Source organism: Oratosquilla oratoria, chromosome 30 (genome assembly GCF_046742065.1).
Source record: "Oratosquilla oratoria isolate Oo_2021 chromosome 30, ASM4674206v1, whole genome shotgun sequence".
Lineage (NCBI taxonomy): Eukaryota > Metazoa > Arthropoda > Malacostraca > Stomatopoda > Squillidae > Oratosquilla > Oratosquilla oratoria.
In genome coordinates this window covers 50,468,341-50,483,253 of record NC_134806.1, presented here as the reverse complement: position 1 = coordinate 50,483,253, position 14,913 = coordinate 50,468,341, and the positions used below count along the sequence as shown (strand labels likewise).

Below are 14,913 nucleotides of genomic sequence, written 5' to 3'. Positions count from 1 at the left end.
AAGCTTTGAGTACTCACCATCTGCCATTTTGCGTAAGACATTGACGACATCGGATACTTCCAGCGACAATTCATCAGGCTGTGTTGCAGTGAACGAATTGATGGCTTGCACCTATCAGATAAATGTGCAACGTTCAGAAACAGCATCATAGATAAACACTAAACTCTATAAATTTTCATTGTTATGAAGCTGAATTTTCACTTGCATGTGTGTTTCACAAAAATGGTACAGAGGCAGGTGCCTGGGCACACAAGATGGACGGCAGATATATCCATTTTCAAAAACCGTCTTTAACTCCCTCATTCCCTTCTCATTAGGAGGTGCACCCTTAGGGGCTGGCACTTGATCTCTAGACTGGGCCCAAGATTTCTTTTTCATGATCAACTTCAAACTGTATTTGACAACCGGCGACTGATCCCCTCCCAAAACAACTCCAATCCAGTGATGTAGAATCGGTCCCACACTGATACAATACCGACAACATTTCAAAGTCTCTTCCTGGAGAGCTCTGTGGGCTACAGGTTTTCCATTTGAGGCAACAATTCATTAATTTCACAAAACATGCACATACCTGTGGGCAGTCCCATTCTTCGTATATTCGTTCATCTGGGTTTTCGGATGTTCGTGGGGTGACGGCGTCTACCCATCGTGCTCGATCAGATTCAAGTGGGCACGATAAAACCTGCAAAAAGATATACATAAACTTGTTTAAGAGCATAATGGGGGGACTGCATGAAACCATAAGGCTAACACTAGGCAGTTCCATGTCCATTACCATCTATCATCCCTATTAATAAGCTATCTAACCTCATCTTAAAACAACCAATTGCTTCAGTACTCGCTACATATATTAACCACTATTGGTAAACCAGTTCTTGCCTGTTTCCTTCACCTGATATTGTCTAATTTAAATCCATTTCTGCGAGTCCTGCCCTGCTGTCTTAATATGATGACCTTGCCCACATCACCTTTGTTATAGCCCCTGACCTATTAGAACACCTCTATTAGATCACCCTGCACTCTGACATTTCTATATATACATATACAATACCAAAGGCCATTTCATGTCACATTGCTAGGATCCAACTCTGATTAACCACTTTGGTACGATGACGCCTTTGCTGGCGTCATGAGGTATGAGTGGGTACATGGGTACACAAGGATGCCAGCATCGCCATCTTGATTATATATATATATATATATATATATATATATATATATATATTTGTAGTTGTACATGAGTTACCCCTGGATTCTGTGAACTGGTTTGATCATGTTTTCTGTGTTTATTATTACTCAGAGTAAAAGAGAATGAGTAATACAGCAGTGACTATATTTTATAATGCAAGAAGTGTGATGCACTGTTCTTATGTCAGCTGATGATACGTGCAAGAATTTGACTCGTACTGAAATGGTTAATTCTTTTTATGTAAGCACATGCTATGTAAGCACATGCTAGAGTGGACATATTACTCAAATCACAAGAATTAAAGATGCCTTTGCTACTTTGAAAACTTTGATGATTTGAAAATTTTATTATTTTTGAAAAGAATGTTATATATATCTATATATATATATATCAAGAAAGTTGTGGTTGTCACTACAGTGTCTGTAGTTTATGACATTTTTTTTTGTGTGTGATTTTGTAGCCATTATAAAGAGGAGAAAGACTTTTGGTATATAGATAAATTAGAACGAGATTAAACGTGTCCTTACCATTTCCAATGTCTTCTTTTCGTGGTTTTGCAACATTGTCATAATGAGGAGGTTCTTGTACCCCTCGAGAATACGACCGGGGAACTTGTCTCCAGGGTCGAGTTCGAGGACTTGTAACATGTTCCTCGGGCAGTAGTCCAGGACCGTGTACTGATCGTCACTGGCAGGAGTAAACGGATAATTACGTTAAAAAATATATACATAAATATAACATTAAATAACTTTCGATGGTAACACATACATAATGCAGTTATAATTTTTATATACTATGCAAAGAAAATAGTGTACACCAGGAGGAGCTGAGTAGCTATGGCTGAAACAGTCACCTTTGTCCTATTGTGACGAGATGGATATGGGGAGAGGATGGCAGCAAATTGGAAGTGAGTATTAAGGGAGAGAAGTTGGAGGAAGTGGATAGCTTTAGATACTTGGGGGCAAATGTGGCAGGATTGGGAGGAGTGGAGGTGGAGGTAGAATGTAGATTGAGAGAAGCAAGTGAATGCCTTGGGGGATTAAAAAGTGTAACGAGAAATAGACATTTGGGAATGAATGCAAAGAGGAGATTGTATGAAGGGGCGATTGTGCCGACGGCACTGTATGGGGCAGAAACATGGAACATAAGAGAGGAAGAGTTTAAATGTATTTGAGATGAAATGTCTGAGAAGTATGATAGGAGTTACTAGGCTGGGTAGTGTGAGAAATGAGGAGGTGAGGAGGAGAACAGGGGTGGAAAGGGAATTGGGAGATAGGGGTGATGAAAGGGTATTGGGATGGTTTGGACACATGGAAAGAATGAGAGAGGAAAGATTTCTGCATAAGGAAATGGTCAATTAATGAAGAAATAATCATTCATTTCAATCCCTTGGAGATTTTTGGGCCACCCTGTACTATCATTAAAGCCTTTGTTTTCATAGGGTGAATAAAAAAAAAAAAAATCATAACATGAATCTCGTTCACTCCTTCCTCTATCGTGGAGAACAGCACCTTGCCATTTTCCACACCACACTTGTGCAGAATCACCTCCCTTACTGGGTGATGGTAAATAACACTGTCACACTACTGATGAACAAGAAGAAAATTAGTCACACCTCTTTTTCTTGGTTACAACGAGAAGATCAGTGAAGAGGAAGAAGTAGAGCGAATGCTTAGAGATCCGCCGGCCAAATGTGAGTCTTGCATCCGTCTCTTTCCACGTGAGTCTCGTGAGCTCGCCTCTCTTAACGAGCCATCTTGAAGCTGATATGAGAGGAATGGCTCGTACTTCCTTCAGATCCAACTGACGCGAGATTATCAACATTTCTTCCATACGTTCCATTCGCCTCGCACCTTCATTGCATTCTGCTACGATCTGTGAAAAAAAAAGATCATATTAGAGCTGCCTAGTGTAGGCCTTATGGTCTCTTGCAGTCTCCTTCATTCTTGTTCTTATTCTTATGTATTCATCTTGCTGCACTGCATCTGACCCGGGCAAAGGGGAGGGATGGCCCTTCATCCACGAGGAGCTAACGAGAGGGAAACAATGGCTGGTGGATGGGAGTGGAATTGGGTTGGGGTGGGTGCGTGCCTTGACTGGCTGCCTCCTTTACATGGAGGATGTTGATGATGATGCTCCCTAGGCTGAGCAGTCCCGTTTCTCCGAGGAACACCGTGGTTAGAACAGGGTTATCCCACAGATGGCTCATGGAATGTACAGGGATTTCTTGATATACACGAGGGATATGTTCCTAAAGGAATCGCATAATGTAAAAATTGCATTAAGTGAACAGTTCAATTTTACTATTGCTTACTTGATTTTTTTTACTACATCGTGTTATTCTAAATAATCTGTGTAATTTGAAAAAATTACTAATTTATTTTTTACCTCGTGTTATCCCAAAATCACATATTCTAAATGCGCATAAATTGAGAAATCCCTGTATATTGTGTTGTTGGTGTGCATGATTTTGTACAAAGCAATCTTCCATAATGTGTTGTACAGTCTGGGGGTGAAGTGTTACTTCCTGGACAGTTACCTGCGATGCGGTCATCCAGCCTCTTCTGGTAAAGGAGAACGGCTGGATGGTGGTCGCACTGCAGTCTGGCTAGTTGGACTCTGTGTACTCTCGGAGGAGAGAGGATTCAAAGGCACGGATGTCAGAGGGTACGGCATGCCAGACCCTCCGACATCCGTCCCTCACATATAGACAGAAAAATAGCTTCTACGTCAGGATGCTGACCGCCTGAAGGGAACCCTGCGAACTAGTTACCTTCGTAAGCATCGCCAGAGCCTTTTTGCATTGGTGCCACTCGGCCGTTCCGTACTCCAAGCGGTGGAAAATGGCGTCGACGAGCAGGGGAAGTCGAGTAACCCGCTGCATCGGGAGCATCAGGAAGGAGTGCATGGCCAGCGACTGACACACGGGCGACATCTCTAGTCGTGCCAGTACCTCGACAAAGCGAGGATTATTTTCTCTGAAAAGATTATTAAAAGAGATTAAGGAAGGATGTATTAAGTGGAATTTGTAAATACCTCGACAGAGCAAAGATAATTTTTTTCTGAAAGGATTATAAAAGTACATTTTAAATGTAAATTTCTAAATAACCAAAGAAAGAAAGAAAGAAAAAAGTGTAAAATTATACAAGGCAGTCTACATTTTCTTATATTATCACAAATGATCTAGATAGCTTTCATATCTATTTACACTATTTCAAATAAAGAAAAAATAAATCAATCAATAAATTAACAAATAAAATAAAAATTACTTACTTCAGTTCCCTTAAAATTCGGTCTTGATAGATTTGATTTGAACAGTACTTGACATAAGTTGAGAAATTGATGGATGCATGCTTATGGACAATATCGCTGATGGTGGATATCCTGACCGATTCTTGCCATCTTCTTTCTAGATCGGCCAAGAACAACTCTGAGCAACGTTTGACTGAAAAAAGAAAATAATAATTAAATGACATAAAATAATATAAATAAAATCAATATATACATACACCAAAGGCTTTTTCCTGCTTACAAGGGAGGTAGCCAAAGTCAAAGGCATGAATCCACTCCCACCCATTTCATCCCCAAATACTCCACTCCCATCCACCTCCTCCCTCCCTCCCTTTCTTGGCTCTTCCTGGATGACTGGTCATCCCTGCATCTTACCCACTGCCCTGGGTCAGAAGTAATGTAGCAAGACACAGCACATCTACAGCAAGGTTTCATTTAATTGATGACCCCTCTTCTCTGTCCCCTCATGTAGAAAAAGAGATGGGGAGAAATCCCTTTGGGCTGTGTCAAAATATCACTTACACATACTCCCTCACTCCCCCATCCCCCACCCACTCCCTTCCATGCATCACAGCATCATCCATTATATAGGTAAGTAAAAGATATATACAATGAATAAGAATTTTTTTTTTAAATAAATGAATATGAAAAATAATAATTACAGAACTCTACAGAAAAGTGTTTCATACCATTTATGATATGTACAAATTTCAATCATTGTATATAATCATTAAACCATTTTAATGCCCAACTCACCAGGTAGGATATCGGAGAACAGGCTGTGCCGCTCTCTCCGTGATATGACGGAGTTTTCGTCATCCCCAGAGAACTCCGGACACTGAAGGAAATGTGTGACTAGGACGTTGAGTGACTTGAGGTAGGACGCCTCAGATGTAATGACTTCGAACATGGCTTCCTGCAATTTACGCGCAGTTGGGTTTATTTCATCTGAAAAATAAACAAATCAATCAATCAATAAGGAGAGTAATACATGTCACACATACATAGAAGATTCTTCTATCCATACGAGAAAAAAAAATAAATAAATAAAGGTGCACATGCACCTTATATAAATTGAAAGCTATTTAATGTTCTTCCTATTTCATTTTGTGGACAGGGGAGAGAGAGGGAGAGAGAAAATTATTACATGAATGCTTTAAAGTAGCCTTCCTCTCCGAACTTCTACAAATTTACGTACCTAAGAGCCCACTATTTACAACTTCAGGCAATTCACACCAGAGTGTTCTTCTTCCGTCTGTTGGCGTGACGAGCTCCATGGCCGTTGGTCGTGCTAATGGCAGAATCCCTGACCCATCGTTTATTACCTACGGAGCGGGTTAAAACAAATATTCTTTTAGAATTAGTATAGACAGGTATGGGAAGACGAGGGTAGGGAAACATGTGACTTTGAAAGCGGCTTTCTTAGGATCATAACACTTTGCTCAACTGGCTTTGACTCGTCTTTCTCAAGAGTTGGTGTTACAACCCCATTAAGGGCATGGTTCATTAAATTCTACGCTACAAAGTCTTCTGTAAGGGGAACTATTCTAGCCTCTTGATAGGGGGAGTTTGCGATGGTAAGCCAAATCATCAGTTGAAAAATATTCCGAGATCACTGATGGGTACCAGCTTGCATGTAGCAGTCCTGTAAGATGGACGGCAATCCGTTTCTCATTCTCGAAACCCATCAACCCTCACCACTTCCATCAGGTGGTCCGGCCCCTCCGTTTCTGGACTGGGTCCAGGATCTCCCTGTACTGATTTTAACTCTATTTCTTGCACTTTTAACCATTTCAGTACAACTTAAATTCTTGCATGCAGCACTGTCTGCCATATGTAATTTGCAACTGCAACTAAAAATAATTATTTAATGGTAACTAAGAACAGTTTGATGGCAACAAAAAAATAACAGTTTAATGGCAGCTAAAAAAGGACTGTTTCACAACAATCGAAAACATTATTTAAGAGCAACTAAATTGGATGATTTGCATACATGTAGCATACCACTCACCTCGTAATCATCTTCCGAGGAACAATCGCCTTGATTGTGTGTGGCGCGTTCCAGAACTGTCGCTGCATAAAACTGGTACAGGGGTTCATTGGCAAAATGCGAACTAACGTAGAGAGGTTCCTCTATATCTTCCGATGGGCTTTCTGCTGTATTGAGGTCCAGATAACTGCAGTTGTCGCTGTCCACATTGTTGAGTGATGGTGAAAGTCTCGAATGACTGAGTGACGTAGTTTGTGAGTTAGTTTGGTGATGTGATGGAGGACGTGGTGGTATGTGACGAGCAGGTAACGGAGGAGGAGAAGTAGCAATATCCCCGGGGCGGATGTAGCCTTCCGATGACCCGTGTGATCCTGAACTCGCTACAGAGGATCGAGTGTTGGGGATATTGGACGTAATCGCTCGTGAAACTTCAGGAGCGAGTCCTGCGTGTCGTTCGTCCCCGCTCGAATCGCCCGAATGAAGAGTATGTAACTGAACCGCTGCATATTTAATGCTGTTCAACTTTGGATTTCCCGTTTCCCGTCGAGGAGGAACGAGAACCGGGATGGGGGAAGCGTCGCAACTGCTTTCGGAGTCTTCGGACGTGTGCAAGACACGACGACCTGGAGGAGGCATAGGTCCGGCAGAGAGGATCTGGTTGAGTCTGTATACTACTGCATCCTTCGAGGTGTCGTTCTCGTCTATAGGTGGTCGTAGACCTCTGAAGTCGGATGAGTTGTCTCCACCTGAAACAAATCATACAAATAATCATTCAAAAACAAATTGTATTAACTCCGGGAGGTGCTTAGATGAGATATTAACTTGATTACAAGTTGCACATGCATCCACAAATTACTTGTTCATGTAGTAAGTAAACATAAACTACTATAACGATTTAACGTACCTTTCGGTGGGGCTGGTGGAGCAGTTTTGGGTCTGACAGGACCGTAGTTTGACGAGCTGGAGCTTTTCCTGATGGGCACGAAGGAATGGCGGTGCATGGCCACATCATTACTTGACCCTGCTGAGGCGACTGAGGAGAGTGAAGGCGTGTTCGAGTTGCGGTGTTCCTGCGTACTTGAGCTGGATCTCAGACTTTCGCTGTCTGAGCAACGACCAAGATAACTGAAACGGTTGAAGTTGCAACTTAGCTTTTACACAATGGAAGTGGGTGTTGTATTCATAACCCTTGTTTTATATATATAAAAAAAAAAAAAAAAAAAAATCGTCAGCGGAGAAGCGATACTGGCATTGCTGAAGTAAATTCTATCTATACAGTACTCCAAAGGCTTCTTCCCCCTTATAAAGATGGTAGGCATGCATCCATCCCCACCCATTCAACTTCTATCCATCACCCATCCGTTTCCCTTTCTATCTTAACTCATTGTGGATGAAGGGTCATCCTCATCTTCCATCCAGTACCCGGGTCAGGTCAGACGCAATGCAGCAGGAAACAGAGCATCCGTAGCAAGGTCTGACCATTTCATTTACATGATGAGCCTACCTCCTTGTCCCCTCATGTGAAAATAGAGAAGATGAGGAGGTGTAAATTAGAAATAGTAATGGTAATAGTAGTGGGTGGTAGGTCACATACATGGTGATAATCAGGTGATAATTAATCAAGGGTGCAATGCTGCCGAAGCGGTTGTCCAGAGCCTGTATACGTGGGTGACGAAACATTCTATTCATCTTACATCCTTTTCACTCAACTGAGATGCAGGGATGACCCGTCATCCAGGAGGTGCCAAGATGAGAGGGATGGAAGGGGAGTGGAGGGGAGTGGAGTGTGATAGGGATGGAATGGGTGGGAGTGGTTTTTATGCCTTTGTTTTTTGGCTACCTCCCTTGTAAGGGGGAAAAAAGCCAAACGAGAAAAAAAAATCTTCTTTCCTATTTTTGTGGAAAAATAAAATCCTCAATCTTTTTCCCCACTGGGTCACTGAAAAGACGGAGGGAGGGAGGGGGTGAATGGGAGTGGAGTGTGTGGGAATGAAATGGGTGGGAGCGCATTTATGTCTTTTCACTTTGGCTACCCCCCTTGTATGGGGAAACAGCTCTTTGTATATATATGTATATAGAAATATGATACAGTTGGAAGGCTTTTATGACCAGGTCCTTGAGAACGACAGAAAAAATGCACCTCTGATGAAAACCAACACAGAATTATTTTGCCCTCTCTTTGTGATCTTACGTATAAAAACTTGCCTGGGAAGCGTGTTAGTTCCCTTTCCTTGCTGGTCGCCCGTTTCTATGGTGAGTGTGAGATAAAACGTCGCTGTCTCCTTCTTGCTTCCTGGAGTTGTGACTCGAACGGGCTGGATGGCACCAGCCGAGGACGACTTCTTTCGAAAGTGGTTCTTGAAGGACCACTTCCGTTTACCTTCCTCACCTGAGACCGGAGGACTAAGTTCACATGGCTCCACGGCTGAAGAAAATTAATTAAAATATGCAATGTATAGGGAATCTCTGATACAAGAATCCTTGATATACAAAAATTCAAAGGTACAAAAAGGAAAAAGTATTTATGTGAGGAATTCACTATACCTGTACAAGATATTCCAGTACACAAAAGTTCATAGAGGAAAAGAGAGAGAGAGAGAGAAAGAGAGAGATAAAGAGAGAGAGAGAGGAACTTCTCTATGAAAAGCATATGCTTCAATGGTACCAAAAGAAGTATGAAGAAGATGAAGAAAAAGAAGACAAAAAAAAATGTATGTAGCCAAATTCACAATGCTGAATGATACACAAAAATATAAAACTTTGGTGGATTTTATGCAGACTTACATTCATTTATTTTCAAACTAGAGGCAGAAAATGTACCAACTAATATGACTGAAGCTTTTTGATAACATTTCACACAAAATTACAAAACATGCGAGTGTCAATGTATGAAGTTGACTAGAATATTATACGCAAAATATAACACAATGGAGGGATTTTATATATACTTACATTCGTTTATTTTCAAATCAGAAGCGGAGAATGTACTCTTCTTTGTGATTCTACTGAGCCCACTTCGTACCTCGTTCTTCGTTTGGGACCAATTTCTTCTCAGTCGCCTCATGCCTAAATTGGCAGCTTCGGCAAATTTCGTAATCCCATACTGTTGTTGATTTTGTTGAATATAGGTTGGGGAAGATGGCAGGGTAAGCGTGCTGGAGGCAGAGTTTGTGATCTGAACGTCTGAATGCAGAGCCATTGGGAGATTTTCATCGATGTCGCAGTGGCGGGAAAGCTGTAAATATGAAAATTTTATGAAAACAGATCAGGAATCCACAAGAGAGGCAATATCCTAATTATGATTATTAAAAAAAAAAAAAAAAAAAAAAAAAAAAAATCCTGGAAGATATGATATGTACACTGTCTAGTAGTCATGCTACGAGTCACCCAAGAAGAATTTAATTATGTATTTTTACAGATGATAGAGTAATGTAAGGATGGGAGTACGGAGGAGTGGTTACATGTGAATGATATCTCATGCAGCTCCAAAGGGATTTCTCCTGTCTTCTATATTATTATCACTAATGACAATCTATCTATATATTCATATTTTTGCAGAAACCACCGGGAAATTGAAAAAACAGATACCGAACGTTTTCGTCTATTTAGACATTTTCAAAGGTACAAAAAAAGCAATACAGAAAGAAACAATAAATACATAAAACAAGGACTTATATGGGATGTAACCAGCTAAGACGTGCACCCACCCCTCACCCATCTAAGCTTCGGTCATCCCTGTCTCTCGCCCACCGTGTGGGTCAGAAGCAACGCAGCAGGGCACAGCACATCCATAGCTTCATTTACACAGCAACTCTCCCTTCTCATCCCCTCATGCAGAAAATCATGACTATCTATCCATCTATATACTGAGAGCTTTTCCCCCTTTAAGAGGGGTAGCCAAAGGCACATACCTACTCCCACCCATCCACCACGCTTTTCTCCCTCTCATCTTAGCTCCTGATGGATGATGGATCATTCCCGTATCCCATCCAATGCCCCCCTGGGTCAGAAGCAATGCAGCAAGACACAGTGCATCTACAGCAAGGTCACTTTACTTCATCGGCAACCCCTCCCCCTCTCTGTCCCCTCATGCAGATAAAGAGAAGATGGAGAGAAATCCCTTCGGGCTGCGTCAAAATATTATTCACACATAAGCTCCCACTAACCCCACCCCCATTCCTTGCATAACAGTCTCATCTATACACACTCTCCACTCATCCCTATCTCCTGCCTTCTCCCTTCCCTGCTCAACAGACATCCCTCTCTTGTTCAAAGCCCCTTTCACCCCATCCATCCACCTCATCCTCGAACGTCTCCTCAAGTCCACTCCCTCCACCTCTGCCTTCCACACTTCTTTTACTATTCTTTCTTCACTCATTCTTTCCATGTGCCCAAACCACCCCAGTATTCTTTTGTTTGTCCTCCTTGCTAGCTCCATGTCCAACTCTACCCTCCTCCTCACCTCCTTGTTTCTTACTCTTTCCATCCTTGTCCCACCCAAGGTCCATATATGGACCTTGGTCCCACCATACTTCTCAGACACTTCATCTCAAACATTTTTAAATCAACCTTCTCTTTATTTATTTATTTATTTATTTATTTATCATTTTTGTCCTTGATCCTTGTAATCCATGCAAAATCCTCCCTCTCTACTTTTGAAAAATTGAAAGGACGATCACAAACTATCATGTGGCATAATAATAAATAAATAATAATAATAATAATAATAATAATAATAAAACACACCCTAATATAATACAGACAAATAAAAAAATTAAATATGAAAGTTCAATAAATAAACGGTTGTAGACTTACGGGAGGTTGCAAACGTGAATACGCATCGTCCGAATCTTCGGACTCGTCTGAATCGAACGAGTCGTCCAAGTCGTGGTCGGTTGGTCGAATGTCATGATTCTGTAAGAAAAATAAATAAATTTATACACAAATAAATAAATACCATGATTTTTGAGAAACCAAGTACAATGCATACGACATAAGCACCTCAATTGACGGTATCATCGACATTATGTATAAGTATTACAATACTGAAGCTAAGCTATTGCAGACAAAGTATTTAGGTCTGCTGTAAATGAAAAATACTACTCAGGAAGAAACAAACAAATTCAAAATGCAATTAAAATATTAATCATGGACATTCACGAGCATTCAGGGTGATTACAGTGCAAAACGTCGACATGGCATGCGTTGTGTCATTCCGACATACACAAAAGCTGTTTTCGTAACATTATCACGATAAATCCTTTCCCAATATTTAGAACTTTATTTTCGTTTTCATAAGGAATATATATATATATATATATATATATATATATATATATATATATATATATATACATATATGTATGTATATATATACACATTGGCATTCAAGCAGGCAGAATGGTGGAAGCAGTGCATTTGCTGTATATGTTATCTTGATGCATAAGAAGTATATAAATAAATCTTTCATTGATGTTATATTATATAACAAACACGTGCGTCTCGCCCAGGACTGAAAATATCAGCACAGTTGTACTGCATGCCGGCACTCCGACTCTAGTGGGGAAGGCTTGCGTGATTCACCATGGTCTTGGATCACGTGTTGGACTCGTGATCGACAGCTAATTTCCTCCCTGAAGAGAGCTCAGATATGACCGATCTATGGGTAATGATGTGACCTTACACGCGCACACACCCCCAACTCCCCACCCACAAGAGTTGGAGTAACGACTCGCAGCGCAGATACTGAAATTATTTCAGCCCTGGGTAGGATTCGAACCCGGACCGCCGTAGTAGCGGCCGGGAACTCTACCAACTGCGTATGTATATATATATATATATATATATATATATATATATATATATATATACATACATACATATGTATAAAACAGATACATCACTAAACAAAAAAGAAATAAAAATAGAAACAAAGAAAATACATAAAATATACAATATCAAAATGAACTTAACAAATTGCAAATCAATACAATGGAGAGGACAAATAACATGCAAACGTGCGATTCAATAACAGAACAATCACGTTATTAATGGACTCTTGCACAAGTTATTTATTAACAAATTAACGGAATTTTCAGTTATCATTAAAAGCATGGGAAAGGTTATTACCATCAATAACAAGGTATTAATGTTGTTATTGATATTCCAATAACAGAATTGTCATCGTTATTGACAATATTGTCAATAACAAATCATAATTATTATTGATGGTATTGCCAATAACAGGGTATTGATTATATTGTCATTAGCAATATATTGATGACATTGTCAATAACACATCGATGATATTGTCAATAGGGAGGTATTGATAAATTTTGATGACATTGTCAATAACAATAAACTGATGTTATTGTTACTGACGATTTTGTCAATAACCAGTATTGATATTAACTTGGTCTCTTGTAATTGACTATTTATCAATAACAGGTATTGATACTATTTTTTCTATTATTTTCACTAACAAACAATAGCAATATATAATAGTGATATGATGCAATTTTATAACAAAATGTGCGAACACAAAACAGAAATGATTTAAACAAACAAAATGCACAGAAAAAGCATAAAAACATGTGTATATATATATACGTATTTCATACATAAGTGAGCGTGCATACATACATACATACACATAAAAATACACACCACCCACATACCACACTGACCAGACTCGACAAGAGTCCGCTTAAAGCATTTAAGCAGTGGACTATCGGGCCTAACCACCCCGCTAGTGCGGCCGACGACGCCAAGGCCGGATTCCTCGCTTTCCGGCTTTCCTTGTCCGATTGGCTTCGTCCTGGCTTCGACTTCGGCTTGCTCGTCAAGGCCTCTTCCTCTTCTTTCCCCTCCTCCTCCTCCTCTTCCTCCTTCTCCTCCTCCTAGATATACTAAAGAATTAGGAGTGTGTTCTGATATCATCTCTTCCTCTCTCTCTTCAATACTCTCGTTCTCTCTCTGTCTCTCCCCAATACTTTACACTCGTCCTCTCTCTCTCCAGTACACTCATTCTCTCTCTCCAATATACTCGTTCTCTCTCTCTCTCTCTTCAATATACTCGTTCTCTCTCTCTCTCTTTAGTATACTCGTTCTCTCTCTATTACACACACTTTCTCTCCAATGTTCTCGTTCCCTCTCTCCAATATACTAGTTCTCTCTCTATAATAAACACACTCTCCAATGGTCTCGTTCTCCCTCTCTCCAATACACTCGTTCACTCTCTCCAATACTCTCTCTCTCTCTCTCTCCAACACACATTCTGTCTCTCTCTAATACACTCATCCCCTCTCTACAATACACACTATTTTACGAAAATAGATACAACTTAGATAACACGTTTTTAGAAAAATCTGAGTGCGAGAGGGACTTGGGAGTTCTGGTGAGTCCGGACCTTAAAACCAGGAACCAGTGCATTAGCGCCAGAAATAAAGCTAACAGCGCATTAGGCTTCATTGCTAGGACGGTAATGAATAGAAGTGCAGAGGTAATTATTAAACTCTATCTAGCGATAGTTAGACCCATCCTTGACTATGCGGTACAGTTTTGGTCTCCGTCCTACAGAATGGACATAAATTCACTAGAATCAGTACAGAGAAGAATGACCAAAATGATACAAGGACTCGGAGATTTTCCTTACGAAGAGAGGCTTAGGCACCTAAACTTACACTCTGGAAAGACGCTGAGTGCAGGGTGATCTAATAGAATTGTTCAAGTGGATCAAAGGCTATAACAAGGGTGATGCAAACAAGGTCATCATAATAAAACAACAGGGCAGGACTCGCAGTAATGGGTATAAACTGGACAAATTTAGATTTAAGAAGGAAATAGGCAAGAATTGGTTTACTAATAGGGTGGTCGATGAATGGAATAAACTTAGTAACCATGTAGTAAGCGATGAAACTATCAGTTGTTTTAAAAAACGATTAGACAACTTTATGGATGGGGATGACAGGTGGTGATGGATACGGAGCTGCCTAGTGTAGGCCTTATGGTCTTTTGCAGTCTCCTTTATTCTTATGTTATGTTCTCTCTTTCCCTCTTTTCCACCAGGGATTCCCAAATTACATCCGATATTTATCCTTAATTATTTCGAATTAATTCTTAATTCCATTCCCTCATTCCGTTTTCTGTTGTGTTTATGTTACGAGTTTGTTATATTATATTTGTCATGTGTTTATGTTCTGTTATGTGTCTGTGTGTTCTTAGGTGTTTATATATTCTTATACTTTTATGTTGGATTTATATATGATGATGATATGGTTTAATGTCACAAAGTCGCCCTTATGGGAAGGCTAGGACGGTGTCCCTCACAGAGGGCTTTGTAGCGTTGAATTTAATGAACCATGCCTTTGGTTCAACTTCGCCGGTGGCAGGATTCGAACCGCCATCCCCTCGACCTTCGCCGCCCTAACCCGAGGTAAATAGG

General features: G+C 40.4%; 1 protein-coding gene across 3 annotated transcripts in view; it reads right to left on the bottom strand.

Annotated features, from left to right (window-relative positions):
• Exn (Ephexin) overlaps positions 1–14,913 on the bottom strand; it is a 79,021-nt gene that overhangs the window by 9,641 nt on the left and 54,467 nt on the right. For 2 of the 3 annotated variants that reach the window (XR_012967796.1, XM_076213015.1), the window contains exons 6-19: positions 13,148–13,369; positions 11,286–11,384; positions 9,423–9,705; positions 8,676–8,895; positions 7,375–7,595; positions 6,492–7,216; positions 5,679–5,805; positions 5,237–5,428; positions 4,463–4,634; positions 3,963–4,167; positions 2,805–3,064; positions 1,717–1,876; positions 572–682; positions 18–111 (exon numbers count right to left, since the gene is read on the bottom strand). Coding sequence is in view for 2 of the 3 variants with exons in the window: in XM_076213015.1 (XP_076069130.1) it covers positions 18–111; positions 572–682; positions 1,717–1,876; positions 2,805–3,064; positions 3,963–4,167; positions 4,463–4,634; positions 5,237–5,428; positions 5,679–5,805; positions 6,492–7,216; positions 7,375–7,595; positions 8,676–8,895; positions 9,423–9,705; positions 11,286–11,384; positions 13,148–13,369 (3,091 nt within the window). In the remaining variant the exon portion in view is untranslated. The remainder of the gene's footprint in view (positions 1–17; positions 112–571; positions 683–1,716; positions 1,877–2,804; positions 3,065–3,962; positions 4,168–4,462; positions 4,635–5,236; positions 5,429–5,678; positions 5,806–6,491; positions 7,217–7,374; positions 7,596–8,675; positions 8,896–9,422; positions 9,706–11,285; positions 11,385–13,147; positions 13,370–14,913) is intronic. The other variant, XM_076213016.1, reaches the window with a different exon arrangement.